The sequence below is a fragment of the Passer domesticus genome, chromosome 5 (assembly GCF_036417665.1).
Source record: "Passer domesticus isolate bPasDom1 chromosome 5, bPasDom1.hap1, whole genome shotgun sequence".
Lineage (NCBI taxonomy): Eukaryota > Metazoa > Chordata > Aves > Passeriformes > Passeridae > Passer > Passer domesticus.
In genome coordinates this window covers 31,697,496-31,721,685 of record NC_087478.1, presented here as the reverse complement: position 1 = coordinate 31,721,685, position 24,190 = coordinate 31,697,496, and the positions used below count along the sequence as shown (strand labels likewise).

The 24,190-nt window shown below is 43.1% G+C and overlaps 1 protein-coding gene across 5 annotated transcripts in view; it reads right to left on the bottom strand.

Moving 5' to 3' along the window:
* The window catches only part of RASSF3 (Ras association domain family member 3), a 104,861-nt gene that overhangs the window by 46,740 nt on the left and 33,931 nt on the right, over window positions 1–24,190 (bottom strand). The window contains exon 1 of one of the 5 annotated variants that reach the window (XM_064419383.1): window positions 6,189–6,398. The exons of the other annotated variants lie outside the window; for them this stretch is intronic. Within the exon in view, the coding sequence (XP_064275453.1) occupies window positions 6,189–6,317 (129 nt within the window). The 5' untranslated portion in view covers window positions 6,318–6,398. Of the gene's footprint in view, window positions 1–6,188; window positions 6,399–24,190 lie in introns of those variants that run through there. 5 annotated transcript variants of the gene reach the window in all.

The window sequence follows — 24,190 nt, the reverse complement described above, 5'->3', positions numbered from 1 at the left end:
TCTGCCTTTGAGGGACTCAATAGCTCCTCTCAATTTAGTGTCATTGGCAAATTTATTTTGTATTCCTTCCAGTCCTGCGTCCAAGTCATTAGTGAAGATGTGGACAAGCTCTGGGCTGAGGATGGAGCCCTGCAGAACTCCATGAGAGGCCAGCTGGCAGTCTGTGATGATTCACTTTGACCCTTTGGGCCCAACCCACGATCCAGTAGTGTTTGCAACTGTTAATTCAGCACTGGTCCTACTGACTTTTTACAGAAGAGACAAACTGTATCATCAGTTTCTAACTTTAGTTTTTCTTCATAATTTTGCTCTTGCTGTAGCTAGATGTTCATCAGCAGGACACTCTTCCAAAATGGTCATTCTGATATTATTCTTACACACTGATCTACAGCTGAAATAACAGATAATGAAAAGGAGGTATCAAATTTTCTTATTAAGTAACTTTTTATTGTTTTTTTTAATCTCTTCAGTGTATTCAAACGACCTTGAGCTCTCTTGCTCTGCAGAACACTTTCCTGGATTCATCAGACTCTTCAGTTAAAAGAAAACTCCTTGTGTCTGCATGTCTGTTCACATGTGTCTGAAGAAGCCTAAGTCTAAACATTTTGGACCATAAAGGTTATAGGTGCCCAATACTTTCTGACTTCAGCAAAACTCCGCAGCTCTGCCCTTCTGTTTTGCATTCAAACCTTCACAATTATCCCAACTCAATTACATCACTGAGTTCACAAAATACCCACACTTACTAAGTGCTCCTGATCTAACTAATGTGAAGCCTAGCTACTGTACCTCAAGACTCCGATAAGTGAATCAAAGCCTTTTTTTCTCCAACAAAAGGAAAAATAAATAATCAGTGTTTCTCTGGTGGTATTTAAATAAATGTCAAACCAAAGATAATAATACATTGTTTGTGCTCCCAAAGCTTATAGATAAGTAACTGCCTGAGATGCACTTAATATAGTATTAATACAACAGACTAAAGAAAACAGTGGAAAGGTTAAGAGTTACTCATCTAGTCTGAATACTACCTGCTGCTGGTGCTGCACTCATGGCATTTAAATTGCTGAATTTAACAGCACCCATCACATGTTTTAGTGACTTGAACTCTGACTAGGAGAGCATGTTAATCCATCTCTCCTAAACCTGTTTCTTAAATTTTTGTGTGTGCTAGTAGTTACTATTTCATATAGTTAAGTCCTCAAAATTTAAACCGATGATTTCAAGAACCAACTGTGATGATAAACCAGCATATGGCAATCAGCATCCTCTGCACAGAGCATAAATCTCATCTCACCTCCAGAGGCTGTCAGACACCAGCAGGGCACTTAAGAGTTCATCACAAAATGGCCATCAAGCCCCTCCAAGTTACTGACACATACATGCCACATCAAATCCTCCGAGAGAAGAGTGAGGCAAAAACACAAAATAAGGACCACTAGTTTACCATCACAGTGATGTGGGCTTAAAATAGACACAATCTCTACCCTACTCATTCCTTTGGCCCTTAACTTTCAAGTATTTCAGTTGTGACAATGTTTATCCCATAATATTCACTGACTGCCAAATGGATAAAAAAAAAGAACAAAACATTACTGGATATTTTTAGTTGCCTTTTTTAAAATAAGTTTCACGACTACATGTCAAACACAAACCTAAACTTTTTGGCTCCAAAGCAAGCCTATAATTAGAAACCTCATTTTTTCTGGTAATCAGGAGAGCTGTTTTCCCTAGGGAATGTTACTAAAAGGAAACCCAGGAAGAGTCGCAATAGCCAAACAATGTGAAACATTAATAACGGACACTGGTATCACAAAGACATCCTAACTAGGCTTGAGCAGCTACAAACTGCATTTTACTACTATAAACTGTTTTCTTCCCAATTCAAATGAGTTTTTTTAATTATTTCTCTTCCTCTCAATTACAAGCCTCAAACTACTGTGCAAATTCATGTGGAAGAAACCTAAAAAAAGGTATCTATGCCCAGAAGTTTGTCCTACTTCTTCCCATTTTCACCAGCTCACCCATTTAAAAAAAAATTGCTACATACACCTTTCCCTTCAAACCTCCTTCTTCAACAGTGAAATGAGAGATTACTGATTACCTTGTTAGGACTAGTTAGAGATGAGACTGTCACCCCTGCCTTTTGCTCTTCCCCTTTACACCTCCTCCGCTCTTATCTATCTGCTTTCCATTTCCAGCTTTTCTATGAATTTCCTTTCCCACCACCATTACCACAGCTGCAAATCCCACTGACATGCAGAAAAGACAGCCACAAAGCCAATGCCATGGCAGGGTGCACTGGGTGAGGGTGCAGGGGAAGGAACTTAGCAGGTCTGGAAGCCGTGAAGACCAAGACCAGTAAGGGGAAGAGAGAGGGAGAAATCAGATCCCAGACAGGAAGGACCAGTGTTGCCAGTGAGGCAATGGGGACATTCTTGGGTGCAGAAGGAACACGTGCTTTTTTGCAAACTGCCAACAGAAGAGACTGCATTTTTCTTGCAAACACTTTTACAGAGCCCTGTATGAAATGGTAGAAAAACAGAACACACAGCAGCATTTTGGGGTTTTTTTCCAAAGAGCAAAGCAGCATCCAAGTGTCAAACTTCTTATATGCAAGCCATTTTGCATGAGATATCAACTCTGTCACATTTTGTGTGCAAAGTATTCACAATTCAGATGCTGAATAGAACCTGCAGGAATGGCCCTCTTCTAGCTGGGATCCAAGACTTTCATACCACTGCCAGCTTCCAAAGCAAGGTTTCCCAAAACACAGTGATGTCCCATCTCACAGATTCCTCACACATAAGGGCAGAGAGTGAGCTTGACTACAGCCTCTTCTCATGTTTCAAACCTTTACAGTTACAGTGGAAGGGGCCCTCAAACATAGAGCAGGCAGAATGAAGTACAGGGATGTCCTCAAGTTTTTGCAGTCATTCTGATAGAAAATGTGAACTCAGCACAGCTTGGAACTAACCACCTACAATGCTTGAAAGGCCACTGTCCATTGAGACCCCTGAGAAAGGAAACGTATTGCAAGGATTTACATCAACCCTGCTCAAAGTGGGATAATTCAGGGAACTGGCATGTGGAAGGAAAGTGCAGAAAACATGCACAGGAAGATGAACATCCCTCCAGCATCTGGTGGGGCTTGGAGCAGCAGGCATGACTGTTTTCAATTTTCCTGAAGGATGGGGGTGGGCAGGATGAAACAGGGAGAGAAAGGGGTCAGTTTTCAAAACTTTGCCAAATATCTTATTTTGGTATTTTCTCTACAGGGAATGGACAATTTCCAAAGGCTTGATCATACAGAAGCAGTGGTATGATCTTGCAAAAGCCTATGTACATGGATAACTTTACCTCACCTGAGTAGTCACACTGGCAGGACAAAAATATTCTGCCTTTCTCATTTATTAAATGACTCATTGCAAACATGAAACAGGGCCACACTGAGCTTCATCTAGTCTCTGACACTCAAATTTTACAAGAGACACAGCTGATAAGAAACCTTAAATAAAGCTAAACTTTCAGGAGCAGTAAGACAGCAAAAGGCAATGTACATTTTTATTCAGACTGAAGTATTTCTTGCTTACGAAATAACTTGGGGGTTACTGCTGAACCCCAAAACACCATACTGCCTATTGTACCCTGCAATGGTTTTATGCTGCAATTTTCTTTTTAGAAGTGCTATGGAAAGGGGAAGAGTTGTCTAAATCTTTAATCACTCTACAGATTAGGCATCCTAAGCAAAGACCAAAGGTACTATCAGAAAATTTTTACACCAGAAGTGCAATCAATGCATTAATCCTGTCTTATTTGCAGAATGTGATGTATTTAAACCCACCCTTGCCCAATTAAATGAAGACAAAAATTCACCACTTAAGCTAGTGAATTTTGTTTTCTCTTTCTTCTTTTTGGAAATCCATACAAAACAAGGCTAAAAAACTAGTACTGAGTTTTTCTGCAGGCACAGCTGCAAACCAAATGCTCTAAACCATTTCTTCCCTGCAAGAAAGCGGGCAGAGGGAGCAAACACAGAAGGATAAATGTAACTGCCAGCACTTAAAGGTCTTCTGCAAGAAGGGAAACCCACACTGGAGAACTTAATATTTGTGTAGTTGAGAAAGACACAGAAACAATAACTATCAGCTCCCCTCTTTTCTCTTTGCTCAAGGGGAAATAGTATGCATTTTTTAACTAAACCTCAAATACAAACCAAAAGTAACATCCTCATCCCTACAAAGAAGCTTATTATAACTGTTATTGCTGGAAGGAGAAACTCACTCTTACTGGCCACATGACTGTTGAAATCTGCATTCAGCATTGTTTGGAGGGCTTTTTTTTCTTCTCTCTATAAATCATCAGTTGAGAGCAACTGGTAGTAACTTCATGACTAGAAATACTAGCTGAGTATTTCTGATGCTGCAGAGTCAGCAATACAGATTAATTTGTTCCAGCCTAGTAAATACATACTTAAATATGTATCCTGCAACACCTCACTGCAGTATTCTTTTGGGAAGCATTACTAGAGCAGAATATAAAATTTTAGTTATGCGGGTTTTTTTTGTTTTTTTTCCAGTCCTTCTTGCTTGGAAATGTTAACAACACACACAACAATTTATGCATTTGCACAACTTACTACTTATACAGCTAATATTTAGCAACACAACTCATATAATAGCTTTAGAAAGATGTGTATGCTTTCAGGATCTGAATGAAGACATGGACCCTCTCACATGTCACGATACAGTAGCTACACTGAGGCAGGCAGCAGTTAGCTATCTATTCCCACAGTACTGTCACACCAGGATCCTCCTCTCTAAGGGCCAGGTGGCAGCCAGTGCTGGCCAAATAGGGTACCAGATGAAGTTCAGGGACACTCCACAGTGCTTCCAGAGAACACATGAGGTTAGTGGGAGGCTGAAACTCAAAACGGATGCGAAAAAATAAACTCTGAGAAGAAGTGTCAAGAGAAGTACCCTGGAGAAGCAGCCATGACCTGATAGACAGCTGGTCCCAACCTATTTGCTCCAAGTGCCCAAGCTCAGGTGTAGGAAGAGGGTGTGCCCAGGCTCCCTGCCAGACTTTGCAAAGGAAATTGAAGTTCAAGAGAGCTCTTGCACTTCCTCAAACGGGAGCAGGAGTTTCCTGAGGGGCAGCTGGAGGGTTTCAGTTTAAGCAAATCACAAATAACCTGAGAGAAACAGAAACCAAGACTGGCTTTCTATAGCAGAATGCTGCCTACAGGAATGGCTGTGGGCAACAAATGATGTTTTCTGACAAGTGCCACAGGTGGACCAGAGGGCAGCTGGCATATCCAGGCTTTCAAAAGCAAGTTTACCACCAGGTCCCCACAGCAGCAGTAATACTAACACTGAAATGCAGTGGGGAAAACGACTAAGAGTTTGTAGAAAGAAACAGACACTGAACAGAAAGAACGCACCGATGCTGGTGGGAGCAGATGAAGAAGAAGGATCATAAAGTACAGGCTCGCTAGCCTATAGTTTCCAAAGACACCAGCCATCTCTACAATGAGATCCCGTGCTTTGGAAAGAGAGAAATGAGGGGGGATAGACTGCTTAGCTAAAAAAGTGAGACGTTTACCCTATATGGTTTAATGACTAGTCTGGGTCGGACAGGTCCTCCACTGAATTTCAACGCTGCCCACACAAGGGGGTGGTTCGGAGTTTTTGCTTCGTATTTAATTAGTTCTTCACCTCAAAGCCCCACTTGCCTGAGCCTGAATGCTTAAACCAAGGCACTTAAACACTTCAGAGGGCCTTTCGCTGCCAACAAACCAGCTGAAGAGGCTGTCATTCACCTCGGAACGAGCTCCGAAAGAGCGAGGAGGCAGACGCGCCAGCGGGGCCGACAGCGCGGTCACCCACCGCACAAACAAGGGATTTCTGCCCGCCGGGCAGTGGGGGTCCCTCAGCCCGGCTGCCGAGAGGGACAGGCCGGCGGGGCCCCTCCAGCGGCACGGGAGCCCCGCTGGAAGCCTGCCGAGGGAAGCCCTTCCCGGCCGCCTCCTCGCCGCTCCGTCCCGCCGCCCGGGCGGCTCCGCGGGTCCTTCCCCGTGGGGGAGGGGGCGGCGGACACGTGGAGGCCGTGCCGGAGGGAGCCGGCCCGGCCCGGCCCGGCCGCCGCTGCCCCGCGCCGCAGCCGCCCTCGGCCCGGCGCTCGGCACTTACTTGTGGGGCGGCGCGGCTCTTGCCCGGCGGCCTCCTGAAGAAGGAGGTGCGCGCGGTGAAGAAGAACTCCTCGGACTCTTCCTCCTCCAGGCTGCTGTACCCGCTGCTCATGCTGCTGGTCCAGGTCATCGGCGGCGGCGGGGGCTGCTGGTGGTACTGGGGCCGGGCGGCGGAGAGCGCCGTCCCGGCCGCCGCATGGGGCCCCGCCGCTGCCGCTCCTCGCCCAGCCCGCGGGGTCCGGGCAGGAGGAGGAGGAGCCGCGGCTCCGGCGGCCCCGCTCCCGCCCTCGCTCCGCTCCCTTCCTGCCGCGCGGGCTCCCGGGCAGCGCCGCCCCCGCCCGCCCGGGCAGCAGGTGAGGGCGGCGGGCGGCTCCTTCCCGGCCCGGGCCCTCACCCCCTCCCCGTGTCGTGCCGGCGCCTCCGCACCTCCTTCCTCACTACCAGCAGCGAGGCAGCTGAGGGGGGCCTTGCTGAAGTAAGAAAGTTCCCAGACCTTTATTCAATTACTCAATTTCACTCTTCTATGCACCGTAAGAACAGTCATTTAAAAAAGGACCGACGGCAAAGTAATGGGGAGAGCTTTTCCCTTACAGTTCTTCCAGCAATCCATGAATTCCGGCTGAGCAGTCCCAGCCTCCAGTTCCGCAGCCGCCGCGGTGCCCGGCCGGGGCACCAGCACCAGCACACGGACTATTAAATCAATGGAATTCATCGCCCCAGGATGCAGCGAGGAGGGAGGCTTGTGAAGACTCACCAGGGATTAGATATGTGTGCAGATAGCAAGAATATCCAGATCTGCAACTGGAAAACACATTTAAAGCACTAAAGTCCTGATAAGACACAGGGGAAACATCAGACTCATCGCTGCTGAGGGAAATGACAAACAATGCCTGAAGGCCAGACCACTCCGTAATTACCTGCCTCAGAGTCTCATGTCTTCCCTTGATTTATCTAAGGCTGGTCCCTGTCACCGACAGGATACTGGGTTTAAGGTAGGGCTTCCTAAAGCTGTGCAGCTGCCTGTAAAAGCAGATTTGCCTTTCCTGCACGCCCTTAGCCCGGTGTTCCTGCTGTCCCTGTGCCACAGCCCTGGTCCCATGGGGGGAAGTGAGTCACATCAGCCACTTGCTGATGCCCTGAGACATGGGCATCGGAAAGGCGATACCTTTGAGCAGCAGCACAACCTCTGACTAAACATCTTTGAAGTTTCACGTTTACACATCAGTTCCCGTGGTCTCAGCACTCAGATACAGATGTAATCTGGGACACCATTAGCTAACATCTCCTTTCCCACTTCCTGATCCCCATTTCGCTGGTTCCTTGCACGCTCCTCATCTGCTGTGCGTGGCTGTTCCTATCCCAAGCACAGACTGGGTTTGCTTCTGCCAGCAGATGCTCTTCCTGGACAGGGTATGCCTTACATATTGATAAAGTCACCTCAAAACTGGCAAAAAAACTCACACTGAGAACTAAAACTAGTCAGTCAGTTGGGAGATGTAAAATCCTTACTTTCCTGTCAACTCTGATTCTTCCAGATTTTCATATGGAGTTTGGCATCTGGCAGATTAGAAGGTATCATAGCTTTTAAAAACAAATCATTGAGTCTATCAGTGTAGATGCAGATGTGTCAGCTCTTGAGCCTACTTGTTGGCACTGTAAAGCCCTGTGGTATGCAAGACAGCTTTAAGTTGAATGCTGAGTTACTTGAATGCAACTCAAATGTATTAAAATGCTTGCTGTAGCCAAACAAGTTTTGTGTTACCTGGCTCGCTGAGCCCAGACCCATGCCAAGAGGAAGTCACACCAGAGATCTGCTGGCCATGCCTCTGAACCTGCCTAAGACCCAGTGACTCCAGTTTAGAAAACTTTTGGAAAAAACAGCCCTGTCCATGATCACAGTTAAGGTGAAGGATTTAAAATTGCTCAGGTGTGATTAAATATGGCATTTGTGTTTTCAAACTGCAAAGGTACTTTTATATATTACCTGCGGGCACACTTGATGGACTCCCCAGGAACAAGAGGTACTGTGTGTATAGCTTATTTGTTTGGCTGCAGACTCAAACCTGATAGTGTGTGGGTGGGACTTTAGGCTGGCAAAGAGGATCATCGAGACAATAAGCTGCTGCAAGAGAGCTCAAGTTCATCTGTGCAAGATCAGTTGCAAGTCCTGGGCTCAAGTTTATATATTCCCTAGCAGCAAGGCATGGCATTCACCTCATCTGTAAAGCATCATTTATATTGATAACACCAAATTCACATTATAATTTTCTTTATCTGCAACAAAAAACAATGAAGAAAACATGTCTAAGTTTTCTGTGATATATCTTCCAGTATGAGTTCACTTCTCCACTATAGCTCAGTTTTTAAGCCTACTAATTTTGACAAGAGATTTTTCACTTTAATTTTTCTCAGACATGGCACTAAGCCAAACAATTCACATCAAGGTACAAACAAATGTGATGCCTTTCAGTGTTGATTTGTTTGGTGCTTGAAAGTAACATATCCAAAACCAAGTATTTTTCATGGGTGATACTTAAAGATCAATTGGTACCCCTGTGGATTTCTCTGTCCCGTGGCTACTTTTTGCCCATATTTTTAAGGTTCCTATCCCCTGACAAGTACTCTTCCACATTCTCAAATTGATTTTTTAATCTTACCTAGGTAAGATTCATTCAAGGCTCTTTGTGCTGCACTGAAACGTCTACACTACAACACTTGCACTACTTTTGGTTTATTCTGACAGGCCTCTTAAATAGTCAACAAAGAAAACACAAACAGCACTTCACAATAAAAATAAAAATAGCCATGTCTCAGGATAGTAATAAGCTTTCTGAAAGCATACTTGTTCTTAGGGAGAATTAGGGATTAATGATTAAGTAAAAAAAAAACCTTAAAAGCCAAGGAATATGGCACAGGAGTGAGATCTGAAATACAGAGCATTACGAGGCTCTCAATAAGTCCTTCTGAGAAATAATCCAATCCCATGAGAATTTAAGCTGTCAATCAGTTATCATAGGCTCACACAGGCAGTTAGCAAGAAGAGAAGAGGGAGATGCTTTTTTTAGATGAGTCATTAAGTTCAAGTAGCAAGTAGTACTACAGATGCACCCGTGAAGAAACGGAGAATGAACTTTTTTTAATTAAAGCTTGATGACATAGATAGAATTTCATAGTATTTTTAAACTGTAGCCAGTTAAAAGTGGTGGCTCAAGTAACACAACCTAAAATAGTAATAGGCATTCTATTTCAAAGCAAGAATCTCATTAATAAAATATGAATAAAAAGCAATCACAGACAAAGTTAACCTGTGTGACATACATTGATTTGTTGTGTAGGAGGAAAAAGAACAATTTAAATGACTGTTCCTTTCTAGGATGAAATTCAGTTTTAAATCACTTTGTGGTTTTGGAGAGTCAGCTGAGAGAAATGAAATACCAAGCATAGCTTCCACAGAAGTGAAAGCTGACTTCCTAAATGGCAAAACAGGTGTGAATAGTTTTATGAATCGGGCAAGAATTAGGACTTTGAACTACCCTAACTGAAATAACCCTTAGAACCAGACATCAAATTGCACAGAGGTGGATTCCTTCACAATGTCCTGCAGCTTCATTGCTTTATTTGTATTAAAATATCACTTTATTGAAGTAATAAAAATACCTCAGAAAAGTATGGTTGAACAGGGTTACATGGATTATTAGTTCAGCCAGTTAATCTCCTGCTCTGAAGAATAACCAAGTACTTTACACCATCCCTAACAGTCCTTTAGCTAAACTGTTCTTAAAACACAGTATGGTGCTGTAGCACCTCCACTATAGGCCATCCCTTCCAGTGTTTAAGTTATTTATTGAGTTAGAAAGTTTTTATTAACATCTCATTTTGAATCCTTAAACCTGCCCATTTGTTTCTTAACAAAAGAAACAAAAGTAGAACAGTTCATTGCTGGTTTTTTAGAGAAAATTTTGGGTATTTGAGGACTCTTTTTGTTCCTCCCATTCTTCTGCTTCCCAGACTAAACAAAGGGACAACTGATAAAACATCCTATAGAGTTTACATTAACTCCATTACCAACTGCATGATGTTTACATGTTTCTAAAACATCCCCTCAGCTCTCTGACAGAGAAACTGGGAGGACTCATTGAAATGGGAAAGCTGCACAACATTCACTTGGCCAGTAATTCTGCTTTGAGGTTCGGGACCAAGATGGTCACTCCGGCACACAAGCCTTGGTCTTCTCTCCAGGCTTGTGCCAGACTACATCAAAAGGCATTGGGTCAAAGGAACAGGAAAGGAAAAAGGTACAGCATGGGTCAGAGGGGCATTTAAGACTACATTTCTATTATAATTTAAAAAGTAATGGGGAGATCTCAAGAGAAGAATTCCTCCTTTTCTATCTCCCCTTTTCAGTCTCCCCTGGCTGAAATCCTGTGAGGGTGCTTGCATGCTCTGGCAAGCAGGACCTGTGGTGGCCCCACAGCTGTGAGCAGCAGCCTCCTGTGGGGTGGGAGCAGTGAAGGGAGGCAGGATGGGCTGTGGGAAGGAAGGGTCATCACAGGGACTAAACTTCCTTGCACCCTCTAAGTCTGCTTTAGTAACCCTCCAGTTTCAGCATTGCTTTTCAGGAAAAGTTTCATTAACAACGCTAGCAGTATTTCATTCTAGCTGCTATGAATTTGCCAGATGCCCCTAGCCCCTGGCTGTTTCAGGAACTCTTTTGGTAATTTCTGGGGTGCTGTGAGTCTCTCTCCCCCTCTCATTTTCTGCCTTTATATGTCTTTGCAAACCCTGTCCCTGACCCCAGTAGTTTTATTGATGATTAGTCCCTATGGGACATATTAAATCTTAAGATATGCTTAGGAGTGAAATCCAGAGGGGTTCCTACCAAATAGCACATTGGATTTGGCTTCTGTGTAACACATTTAACTGGGAAACATAATTATTCCATTATGTTAGTTATTTAAATTATGCCCATATAACAAAAAACATGTCATAAAAAAAAAGTTGCAGAGAAAGAAAGACAGCTTGTAACAGACTGCCCCTTTAAAATCAGAATAAATAATTAATCGTGTGGGCTTAGTTTTTTCTACATTCCAGCTGAAAACAGTAGTAATTTCAAATGATCAAAGGAAAGCAATAAAGTTGAAATACAACCAACACAGACCATCCACTCAGGCCTGTAGTTTCCTTACACCAGTAAACTTTCTGTTTACTCATTTCTCTTGAATTGTCTTGAATTAATAGCTCAGGTCTGTTTAGTACCACTGGCAGCAGTGACAATTATCCTTTGATTCATACCCCAGCAACTTGTTAATTCAAACAAGGTCATTCCAGCCACACAGGCACATGAGTGCAGACTGAAAACAAACAGGAGCCAGGTAAACAGCCTCTCCCCATCTCCTGGTGAAGAAATGCCTTGGGGACAGGTACTTGTTATGGCAGTCACAACCTTAGACAGCATTGTCAGGAATCCTTTTCTGGCTCTTCAGATTCTTGATTCTGCCCAAACCTTAAGCCCCTTTGGTGCAACTTTTCGTCCAAAATCCTCAAAAAGAACAGGATAGCTGGAAATTAAAAATAACCCATGTAATCACTTTCTTACCTATTTGCACATTGTCACTCACCAGATCGCTGTTCTTCATCTACCATACTTGGACTGGTCAGATGATAACAGAAATCAGAGTAAGTTCACCTTTCCCATCCCAAGCTTTGTGCTCAGAGCAGTCAAACCTACATTAGTTTGAAGGGGGAGAGAAAGTGGATGGAACAAGAAGATTGTGCTTGTCTCCATACTTGTGATGCTGCAAACATGTGGCCACCTACCTAAATGCACAGTTTGACTGAAATCAATGCAGCTGTCCATAATTTCAAACAAGCACATAGTTTAGAGGATTCTTTATCTTGTTGCTACCTAAAGCTATAAAGATAAAATTGTACCTTTCTAACAATTTTGGAATTACCAACATCCTTGTGTTAGAGTCTGACAGCTTTCCAGAATATTCTATACCCTTTTATCTCAAACAGATATGTCATCAATTCTGCTTAGCAAGATGACTCAGTGTTGGCCAGGATAAGACTATAAGTACAACCATCCCCAAGGGACTATTTCTGTAGTTTGAAGACACTGACATGGAGTCTGGCCTCATCATGTGGTATCAGCACTCACCTTCCCACATCCTGCCCTGCCCCAAATCCCACTGGGACCAGCTGAAAGACTCCTACTGCCTTTGAAAGGATCTTGATAAAGCTAATAAAGCAGTCCTTTGCTGTACTGGTGTGCATTTTCCTATCAGTTTGTTTTGCATCCCAGTTAGGCAGAAGTGCACTCCAAAACAAATAGGTTTGTTAGCAATTTTCCTTTCTTTCTCTCCTGTTGATTATAGAGTGCATTATTAAACAGGTACTTTCTTGTCAAAGATCTGAAAAGGCATACTTTATAATATCAATTATGAAAAAATATTTCATATGTCTGAAATATGTTTAATCAGAGGGCTCAAGAGAGCTGTGCAAATGTACTGAAGTGAGAATTGCCCTGCCCTTCACTCTCATTTCCAAGGCTGGATCAGGGATATGTGAGTACTAGTAAGAATTTAAAGGTGAGAGCCATGTTCCATTTGGCAATCCATTCCCTGCAGCTATAGCCTTTCTAGCTTATTCTGTAGCCAGCCCCAACAATGTCTGATAAAGTCTGTCAGGACCCAGATGTAGCTCAGAAACTCCAACTCAATAAACAGGTAAATAAACATCCTTATTCACTCAGTCCCATTGATGTGGATAGTCAGACATAAGTATAAGCAAATGTTGGCATAAAGGAAGCTCAGAGGCCTGGCTCTGCAATTCTCTGCAAGCACCCATGCCTTGCCAGGGTAAGCAGTAGAACTACCACACAAGAGAATATAATCTCAAGGAAATATTCTATAAGAAAGTGTACAGAAAACAGACATTCTCCTAGTTTTAATTCAGTTCCTAATTGCTAACAGTGTATAAAAATACTCAGGGCAGTAAAATTAACAAGAACCTTCTGTTTTAAGTATAGAAACCACAACTGTGGAAGCTCAGCATGCTTTGTGGATACCAGGAAAATGTGAGCCCTAATGCGCTGTAGCTGCAATTTGATTCCCAGCATCTGTCCTCAAACTGGTGAATTGGTGGGGGAAGGGGCCTTCTGGTCTGGGAATCACATCCCAATTGTCATTTCCTAGACAAAGAACTAGAAATTGTCTTGTCATGCTGTGTATGAGATGACATTTTGCTCTGTTTAAGAAGTCTGACTGCAGTAGATCACAGAAATTCCCTAGAAGCTGCCCACACAAGTTTAGGACTTCCTGGTAAATCATCTCAACAGCAGACCATGAAGACAACTGTCCCAGAAAAACAGTGCTGTTTGACAGGACAACAGGTCTGACAACTTGTTTGCTGAAATGCCTGCCTAATCCATCCAGTCCACCCTCAGTTAAAAACTCTGAAAAAAGTTGCTGTGAAGTGCAGTGCCCAGCGCCTGTGGGGCCAGCCCAGCGCGCTGAAGTGCTGGGGGCTGCAGCAGGGCAGCCCCTCTTGCTGCTCCCTCCCCAGCTCACAAGCCCGGCGGGCCATGGGAGGAGCTGCCGGTGCAAGGAAACTGGGCTTTGGCATCTGCACTTCTGCAGCGCTGCACAAGATCTACACTTTTCACATTTGCAGCAGGATGTGACCACCTTTGACAACTGTGCCCTGAATCAAGCTTTCTCTTAGATAAATCTCACTGACTCCTTTCATATTTGGTCTGTGTCCCATTCACTGGCCCAAGACCTTTCTGATTCCCATCTTTGCTATCATGCTCTTCCTCCCTCACTGAGAGAGCACTGCTGCAGGAGGAGAAAAAAGTAACAGTGTTTGAAGAAGGGACAGGAGAGCAGGAAGAGGAAAGAGTTGGAAGTGAGAAATAGGCAAGTCAGCAAAGTAAAACCCAAATTCAAAAGGTAATACTTTAGAATAGAAGTTTTCCTCCCTGGAATTCCATAAAATTCCAAAACAACTGTCTATAGAGATTTCTGGGTGAAAAAAGAGCACAGGTTTAGGAAAGCTGAGATGTACGTTTCTAATTTTGAGGGAAGATTGAGAGAGAAAACATACTGAAAATTAGAAATTAAAATAATGAAAAAAGTATATGAAAAGGCATCTTAGGAAAGCATATGTATCAGGGCTGAGAAGATACTGGAGAACTAGGAAAGAGAAAACAAAAGGAAAATATGGTGCTTCTAATTTTCTTTCAAAATTATGGAATGATGTGCACACAACATCGCAAATCCTCCGTTTAAGAGATTTAACATATGGAGGGAAGAGAAAGGGAGGAAGTGGATGCTTGACATCCATGAGAAGTCAAGCAGAACTGCAGATCACACGGGGCTGTAGCCTTGCCAGAAGCATCCTAGTTCAGTATGGCTCTTGCTCTCCTCTGCCTACATTTTATCAATCAGATAGCACTTTGGGGGGAAAAAAAGAGGTGACCAGAGGGGAAAAAACCAATATATGCACTTAAATGCAGTGGGAGAACCATTCCCACCCTGAGGGAAAGAAGCCATTTATGCCCCCATAGACTGCCACATCTGGCCCTGCAGTGCGTGAGGAGGTCACAGCCTGAGCCCTGGGCTGATGCAGGGAATTTGACATTACTTATTTTTATCTGTTTCATTAACAAAACCCCCATGATGTTATAAAAAATAAACACAAAGGGGATCTATTTGGGTCTCAAAGGCATGTACTTGTAAGGTGGGAAATGCCTCTTTCGTGACTGCCTCAAGTTTAACATATTGCTGCAAACCCTTCATGCAGGGCATGACCACGACCCTCATTACTTCTCTAGCCTGCAGCAGAGGTCAGACACGGGTCAGTACTCAGGTCACAGAGGAAACTATAAATCTAGCAATTCATATACTTTGTCTATTTGCTATAGGTAGTCTTTTATACATAAAATGTACATGACCTAGAATTTAGAGGACATGAACCACACTGCCAAATAATTACCTTTCCCCAGCTCAGCTCCAGGCTCTGGTGTTCTGAAAAATCTTATTTCACATGTTACTTCATTTGTGAACCCTCTTTTTCAGCAAATCAATACATTTCCTTCAAAACAAACCCCAGAGGTTCTTCCAAGGGTAGTCAGCACCAGAAATCACATCATCATGGCAGTGTGGAGCCCCCCAGTCTTTTACTGCATTTCACCATTCTCTTACACTATCCCAGCCAGTGTCACTCACTCAGCCCCCCTCACATTTCCAGGCACTTTGAACAGATAAAACACGCGTGCCATATCCAGAGTCCACACATACAGGCGTGTTGGACACAGCCTGTTCTGAGAAATGTGGACCTGAGGTGCTTTATGGGACCTGGCCAGACGCCAGAGGTCACTCCCTAGGATGGAAGCCTTTGCCCACAGAGACAAATAATCATGGCTGGCTCAGAAACCAGTGAGTAGTGCTGCAACTACTCATTACTTTTCAGACTTAACTTTAAGAGAAAAATATTTAATTATTTTAATTTTACAGTCTTATGTTTACATTGTCTAGAATGTTAATCCAAATGAATGTTTTCTAAAAATGAGTGCCTAAAACTTTTTTCCAGGAAAAAAATCCCTATTCTTACATAATAAATTTATTTTCTTATTTTACTGAGCTTGCATGGTTACTCTTTCTTGTAATCTGAAGAGGAGGATCTGAGATTTTAGTGCTGTTGTCATCTGTATGGACATAAATGGTGGAAGAATGTGTTAAAAAGAGGCTTTATAGTGCAGAGATTTAAATGTGAAACTTTGCCAGTTGTGGGACACAGCAAATTGTACAGCAATCCTACAGAAGCAACATCTCTGGTATTTTCCCACCACAACAACATCCAAACTCTAATGCCATGGCTGTAGATTGATTTTTTATGGCTTTAAAGAGTGTAAACTTTGAACTTCTGGCAAGTAAAGTAGTTGTAAATTAAATAAAATTTTTCTAAAATCATGTGTAATTGCTATCCAAGGCTTTCACTTCAGACACAGCCCAGGCTCAGCTCACTTAGGTACTGCTCTTACAGAAGGCAGGGGTTTCAGTTTAGCTCATGCAGAGGGGCCTTACACAGGAGCAGGCTGTATTTATACACTGCCTCTCCAGCATGACCTGAGCTTCATGAAAATTTGGTACATCCAAAGAAGAGGCTGGGGGAAGGGAAGCAGAGGAGCAGAGCAGATGTGTCTAACTCAGACTGTCTTACAAGCTATGGCTCCAGCATTTGGTACCAAGCATGTGCTATATTTTCTACTTGAAAGCTGGCTGCCACTTCAAATGAAAATGGTTTTGTATGTGCTGCACCATAAAATTACACAGACACAGAGGGCCACTCTAACTAGCTGTTTACCTCTGTGCTTCTACCACAGCACATAAGTTATAATCGGAGGAAGGAAACTCCTAGGAGATGTGAAGGCTTTAATTGTTTCAGCATGCAGATGGTTTGCATTACAGAGAATCGACACAGCACAAGGTCAATTCATAGTTCAGTAATAGCTGTTTCAGCAAGTGAATTTAGTTTGTTTACACCTCTTCTGGGAAAGTTTTAACTGCTATGTAACTTATTTTATAGATATTTCTAGACTTAAGAAACGGTGCAACAGGTGAAATTGGAAAAGTGGGTTGCCAGAGCCATTTCCCTCATGTCTGATGCTTAGCAATTTTTAGAGCAGCTAACTATAGCTTTTTTCCTACAACATTTGAACATGTTTCATCATGTTCTCTTTTCTGTCACTGACATAGAAATGTTCTATTACAGGCTCACAAAGACATCTCCCACAACTCCAATTTCCTTCGCTGTACTGAGATGTGCCACACAACCTGTGCACCTAGAGCCTGACAAAGGTAGTTACTCCTGCCCTTAACTATCAATCTGAGCTGCCTCTCTCTGAGAAGCTTATGTTCCTTCTGCAAGGCAGCTCAGCTGTTCCTGAGGCAGCTGCTGAATCACCTCAATTTATGGCTTAGATGTTTAGGATAAACTGGAACCAAATTTTTTTTCTTTTCTTTTTTTTTTCTTTTTCTTAATAGCACCAGGCTGAAATCTGCCACAGTAGAACAGCTGCCTCATCAGCTGAGCCATCCCTCCAGGCAAAACAGAGCTTTCCAAGAGGAAAACAAGCTGGGTACTGGGGCAGCAGGGGATTACCACAGCAATATCAAGGTAAGATGTCACTGGTCAGAGCTTGGAGAGGAACACAAAGTACACTGGGGCACAAAGCACCAGACTGCTGGTGCCACAAGCACTTCCTTTTATGCCATTTACCAGCTGGATCCCAGATCTGTCTGGCTAGCTGCCCTTACAAAGGGCAATGCCACCAGTGCCAATTGTGAAAAAACTGATCTGGCATGAACACTGCGTGGCTTTTGTTTTAAAAAGGACATTCTTTGTTCCTCACACCTTGTCCTTGAGTTCTGCTGGTCAGTGCTTATCCTCATCAACCATATGCTGTCTCCATCATTCACCCTCTGCCTCTTGTCCCACAGGAGCAGTGCCAGACCCCCACATCAGCACGGGGCAGCACCGCATCTCCGTGCCTGCACTCAGTGTCGGGAGTGCCAGACCTGGAGAGCAAACTGTAGCAACGCATTGCCAAGAGAGGTTATGTTCATGTGGCTCAACAGATGTACAGATGGATGCCCATATGTGCAGGTAACTTAACACTGCGGGTGCTCCTCCCCTCCTCTGACATGTGACCACATTAGCAGAGTCACTGGATAATTGAAAGATGGGCTGGATCTCAAAGTCAGTAAGTGGTAAGTGAACTTGCAGTCTTGCATGCACACCTCAAAACATGTCATAAACATCACTTATGATACTAGTAGAACAATGTTAAAAACTCATGCTCTGTGCTGTATGCATTAAGGTATCTACCTTAATTTTCTTTGGGTCTGAAATTCTTTCTAAAAACTCTTTGTTTCAAAGACGTGTTTTTAAATTAACTTACAAAAAGACTGCAGAACTCTTTAAAATATTTTTGTGGCAGAGGTGTGAGGATTTGAAACAGGGAGGCACACCAACACTGCAAGCCATGCCTAAGAATTTCACATCTGTGTCCTGGCAGCAATCTCCTGCCACAGCTCCACCACGCTGCACTCAGTGGTCCTCGGTGTGGCCTTAACATCTGCTTTGGCATCTGCTCTTTCAGAGGACCTGCCCCTGCGTGCTTGGCTGCTTTCAAAGCCTCCTGCGATGGCTCAGGATGGCTGGCAGCGCTCGGCAGCCATGCAGGTACCCTTACAAGGCAAGGCAGGATCGCCCCCCGCCCCGGCGAGGCTCCGGCGGCCACATCCACCACTGTACATCCTTGATCCAGCTTTCCTGGGTCCATTTAAAATGACTTTGGGAGGCAAAAGGCAGCCCAAGCTTTAGGTCTAATTCTTCGTGTAGATGATAAGCTGAGGCGCACTTACAGGACAGTGAATAGGGTTTGTCTAGCTCCTAACTTGGACAAGAGACAGCAGACATCTGGGCCAGAAAGAGTGCAGCTGCCAAAATTAAGCAGGCAGCTGGAATAAGAGCAAACTGCCTCTAGCAGCCCTGCCAACAGATTCTGCAGGTCAGCTATTGAAATTATTTGCACATCAGCATATTTCAAATTTTGAATGCAGTCTTTTGTGAAAGATCACAGTGAGAGCATTTGTAAAGACAGGGTGGTTCTCGGACAAAAACAATTTCCTAAAGAATCCACTTCCTTAACATCAAAAAGGTGGAAGGTTTTCCTAAAACTGGCACCAAGAGCATATCTGTGACACGGAGATAATTACTGGAAGTAACTAGTGAGACTGCCAAATCTGACTACAGCAGAACTGCCAGATTTTTTTTCCTTCTTAACTGATGCCAAAACACACAGGTGACTTATAAGAAATGAAAGTGTGGAGAAGAGTGTAAAATAAGACTACTCTTATGCACAGCACTTTAGCACAGTCTAGAGGATTTGTCTATGAAATGCTGCCAGCTGTTGGACTATGGCCAACTCATCTTAAAATTCAGATAGCCTGAGGGTGGGTGGGATGGAGGCACACATACTTCCCTCACATCAGAGGCCCCATGGCTCAGGGACATGTACCAACTCCCCATCAGGCAATCTCAGTCCAAAGAAGGCTCAAAACTGCAAGTTGAGGATACTTTAAAGAAAAAAAGAAAATGGATGTTTACAAAGTGTTAGTGAAACTGGATCTGTTGCAGCAAAACTCCCCTTTTACTGACTTTTACTTTATTTTTACTGACTCTGCTAGACCCTATATCTCCTTTTCCACTGTCTAACCTAATACCATGATTCTCAAGAATCACCAAAAGTGGGGCTGCTCTGGGAAGTCTAGACAGCTTGATGGGACACAGAGGGATACAAGAATAAAAAATCCAGATGGCTTATGTCAGTCCCTCTTGTCCCTTTTCTGTCTCTCTCTTTCCCTGTCAGGGTCCTCTCTCCGGCCCCACATGGGGGATGTTCACATCTGACAGGCTGCTCCTGCACTGCATGGAAGGATCTGGCAGCAAAGGGGTGAAGCCCAGCAGCCTGGGATGTGGGTTGAGGCAGGGCAAGTTGTGGGAGCTGTGCAGCCCAGCACAGCTCGGCAAGTTCCTGCTGGGAGATGGAGCATAGGATTTCTGAAAGATGGTTCAGCCAAAGAAGAGGACTCTTGACCTACCCAGAAAGGGTTGTGTTGAGGACACTTCTCAGACAGACAGCAGCTGCCAAATGACAACTGAAAGTGTGGGTCCTATGTGTTTTCAAAACACTTTTTTCTTCTTCATTCACTCCAATATATTGTTTCTGTCTTTAGTTATATCTGCTGATTGTGGGGAAAATAGTATTAAAAACTCAGTAAAATCATAGTTCACAAATGCAAGTGCCAGAGATTTTATTCCTTCCACTCCCTCATACTAAGTTAACTCTAAATTTACCTTTGTCTGTAATCCTCAGCTTTAAGAAATCAACCTTGCTTTCCTTCCCCAAATGATGGATTCTTTAACAAATTCAGTGTTATTCATAGAAGTCACAGGTAAAACATAAAGAAGAAAAAAATCAAGTTCTCAGAACTCATAACTGTGTATCACCTAGTGCCTTCATTCACCTATAACATTTTGCAAGAAAGAGTTCATCCTCATTGTGGCAGTAGGTAAGGAACACTACTCGCAACCATTTCTAAAATCAACTTCTAATTCTGACTACCCAAACTGAGACATATTTTGAGGTAAAATGAAATAGCAAGTTTGCATGCTATGGGCAACTCCTTCTCCCCAAAACAATGAAGAAAAGAAAGCCAGAGGCAAAAGACTAAAACTTAAATCAGTGCATCTGAAAACCAAGGCAAAATTGTCTTGCTGAAGGCCATATCTAATCAGTCATTAGTTGAGCAAGGACTGCAAATCTGGCTTCCTCGGTCCCTGTTTCATGCTCTAATTCCCATCTCCAACATACTGCTTTATAATAATCATAAGACCTTACTGATTAGTCATATATGCAGATAAGGAAATCTTTCTTCAAGGTAACTGTAAAGGAAAACGTTACTCAGGATGGCAAAAGGAAGGTCAAGGGAAGAGAACAATGCAAATGGAAAACAGAAAAACGCTGGAAAGCAGTGTTCCTCTAAAACAAAGTTCAGGAGGACAGGGAAATATAAAAGTAATGTTCAGCCTTGTGATACACTGGTCTTCCTTCCCCAGAGAATAATGTTGCAGAATTTTCTGATAAGAAATTGTGATAGAAAAGCCTAGTGAAATTAAGACAATACAATTTTTATCCTGAAGTCAACTAAGTGAGGTCAGCCCCAGGCAGGATGCATGGTATTGACCTCATCCTGCTGCCCCATGGTAACCATCATCACTACTTTGTTCTCACCTAGGATTGTAAAGCAAAATAATCAATGATGGTATTTATCTTCCTGTAAACAAACACTCTATGAGAAAAGACAAAGCCTTACAAGGGCATTTACCATGGCTACAGCACACACTTGCAAGCATCAGCAGAAAAAAAGATAGAGAAGTATAGGGTATGATTTAGGCAAATCAAGTAACCATATTAAGTTACCCATCTTACTGCAACATATCAGCAGGGAAAATATCTGAAACAGGCACATGCAGCTTTCCATGGGTTCACAAGACTAATTGTAATAGATATGTCTGAAGATCTCTTGGGATCCTATGATGAAAGTTTTCTTCTCAAATGCAAAGGGAAGATAATTTTTCCATTTTTCTCTAGGAGTTATCCAAATAGGGCAGGCAGACAGGTTTATCTTCTCAGGAAACTATCCAGTGTCCAAGCATCATGGCTCCAGCATCATCTGGGTCAGGAGCTGATGCAAAATTCATCCATAGGAGAGGCCTCTTGATTAGGAATCAAGGCACAAGTCATAAGTAATATGAAGGTCACAGATGAAAGGTGATCAAGATGCAAAACTACTGTTGGATTGAAAATCCCAATTGGGATATCACAACTATAGTGTAAAGTGTGAAAGAACTATACAACAACCTTTTGTATCCAGGCATCTTTTTTCACTAGGCAGTAAAGTATCATAAGGTCTCAGGAAGCAGAGGTGCTGAATCCCCAGTGGACCTATGCTGCAGGGATGGAGGCTTACCATAGCTGAACTAAAAAGGGAGGAGGAAACATGACAAACTAGCTATTGCTTGAGATCTCCTGCAAGCGCTAAGAGAACCCAGCATGTTTTGATCTGGGGCAGCCAGCTACTTCTTCATGCTTTGGGCAGGATCAAGAAGACTACTCCCCAGAAGTTTAACTAGTAGGACTTCATTGTCGTGCATTTAAATGGCATGCAAGTGGTGACAGGCTCCCCTTTCCCAGTAAAGCCACTGAAGCATTAACACTACATCACTGAATTTTTACACACCTATACACACTATTTGCAGAATAAATGGGGAAAGTTTAAGGTCTTATCCCCAGTTCCTGTGGAGCACACTGATATGAGACAACACATACAAGAATAGAATGAGATATCTTGGAGAAGGGGAACGCAGAGTGCAGCACATGCACATAGCTGGGGAGAAACTGAGCTCACGAGAACAAGCGGGCTCCTCTTCTGCCCTGAGGAAGAGTCTGGAGGGCAGTTTTTAGGCAGTGTCACCAGTTAGAGGAAGCCATGAATCAGTATGAAAAAAATGCTACCTGCTGTAATTTGATTCCTATGCTCTGGGAAACAAGACTTTTCATTTCTGTAAGAAAAACAAACAGAGCAACATAGGGCTCTGTTGTCTACCTGATTTCCTAACAGCTGTCTTTGTTACTGTTGGTTGGCATGCTACTTGGATCAAGGACTGGGAACAAATATTTTCCTATCTTCACCCAGCAATGTTATCATTAAAAATAATCAAAAACCACTCCCCACCTTCCTTCCCCACCAGGGAAGGTTTTGCATCATGCCCTTCCTGCACTGAGTCAAAAGGCAACAGCAATCTCTTCTGTGTATATTTCCAACAGCTGCTAATGCCATAAGTCAAACAAAAAGGCTGAAACTCTGTTAAAAAAAAAGCAGATAATGTGAAGCTGGACGAGTATTTGAGAATATGAGATGTGGGTTTCCCAACAGTTCTGACTTTTTTTTCTAATCAGTTCTCACTGCCATCTCGTTATTTGTTCAGGGCAGGTCTACGTGGGATGAATTAAGCAGTCGGCATCATATCACAAGCCCAGCTACCTTCCTGAATATTCAAATGCAAAATAAAATCAGCCTCTTGAGTAAGTGCAGTAGAAAGTGTCTGATATTAAAGAGCTCTTCAGGCCCTTGTTATACTTGACAATCAGTCACCCCTTTATCCCTGTGGATCCATAGGTTAGGACAAAACTGACATGGCTGCTGGTAATTCTATTTAGAGTGAGGTGTTTAATGAATATGAAAAACATAATCAGGCCATGAAGGGTAGAATGAAAGCCACTGTCACTCTGTTTGCCAACCTGTCTCTAACTGAAAGGCAAAGTTCAGTACTCCATCTGTCATCTACAGCATATGGACTTCAGAGAAAAATCAGTGTTAGGACTCACTGAGACAGAGATTTGCAGGCCCCAGCATTTACACCCCATTTAACAATTTCCCTACCAGTGCTCCTTTTCTTTCCATGTTTTGAGGGTCCAGTAAGGCACTCAGAACACTATCATGGTCAGTGATCTATCACCCAGCAACTGCAGCCGCCACGTACAATCTAACCTACAGCATAAACCAGCAAAATACACATCTTCAAGCACACAAGTTTTGATGCAACATCCATTTGCCTTCACATGCCACATCAAAACCAGCTGTCCTAATGTTTGCTGTCCTGCTCTGCACGTTGAGAAATCTACCCTGAAGATAAGACAAAAATGCTCTCTGATCCCTCTGCTGCAAACTGTCACAAGCCCAACCCTCAGGCTGCACACAGAACTCAACATTTTAGAGGATCAGTTCTCCTTGAACTTTTTCTCCAACATGATTAAGCAATGCTATTTGAATACTGGAGAACCACCTGGAATGTACAGGACCTGCAAGACTATTACCTGTATTAAATTAGCAATGTTATCATTCTGTGCTCTACTGAGCCTGCTGAGATACTGGGAAGATAGTAATAACTTTGAATTAGGAAGAAAATTGGCACAATAAAAGGATACAGTAGGTATATTACATCCTACACCTGGCACAACACTGACAGCAGTGGAAAGGATTGTGAAAAAATATATGTATTCAAAATAAATAGTGGAAAAAGAACATTGATCTTACAATGGCAGCTGACAAAATGACAGGTTAAGACTGGCTACATTTTAGAGAAATGTATTTTCTAGGAAGACAATACAAACCTCATGAATATGAAAACACCTAACTGTACAAAAAATCAAAAGCACATTTTAAATGCTCCCCATGTCTAATAGGAGCATTTTCCTCTAATTTGAAGCCTTGTCTGCGTCTTTGATGCAACTAGAAAATCAGAGCTGTTTGACTACATTGATCTGGTTGCTAAACAACTGATAATTGACCTTCTCTAGGTTTCAGTAAT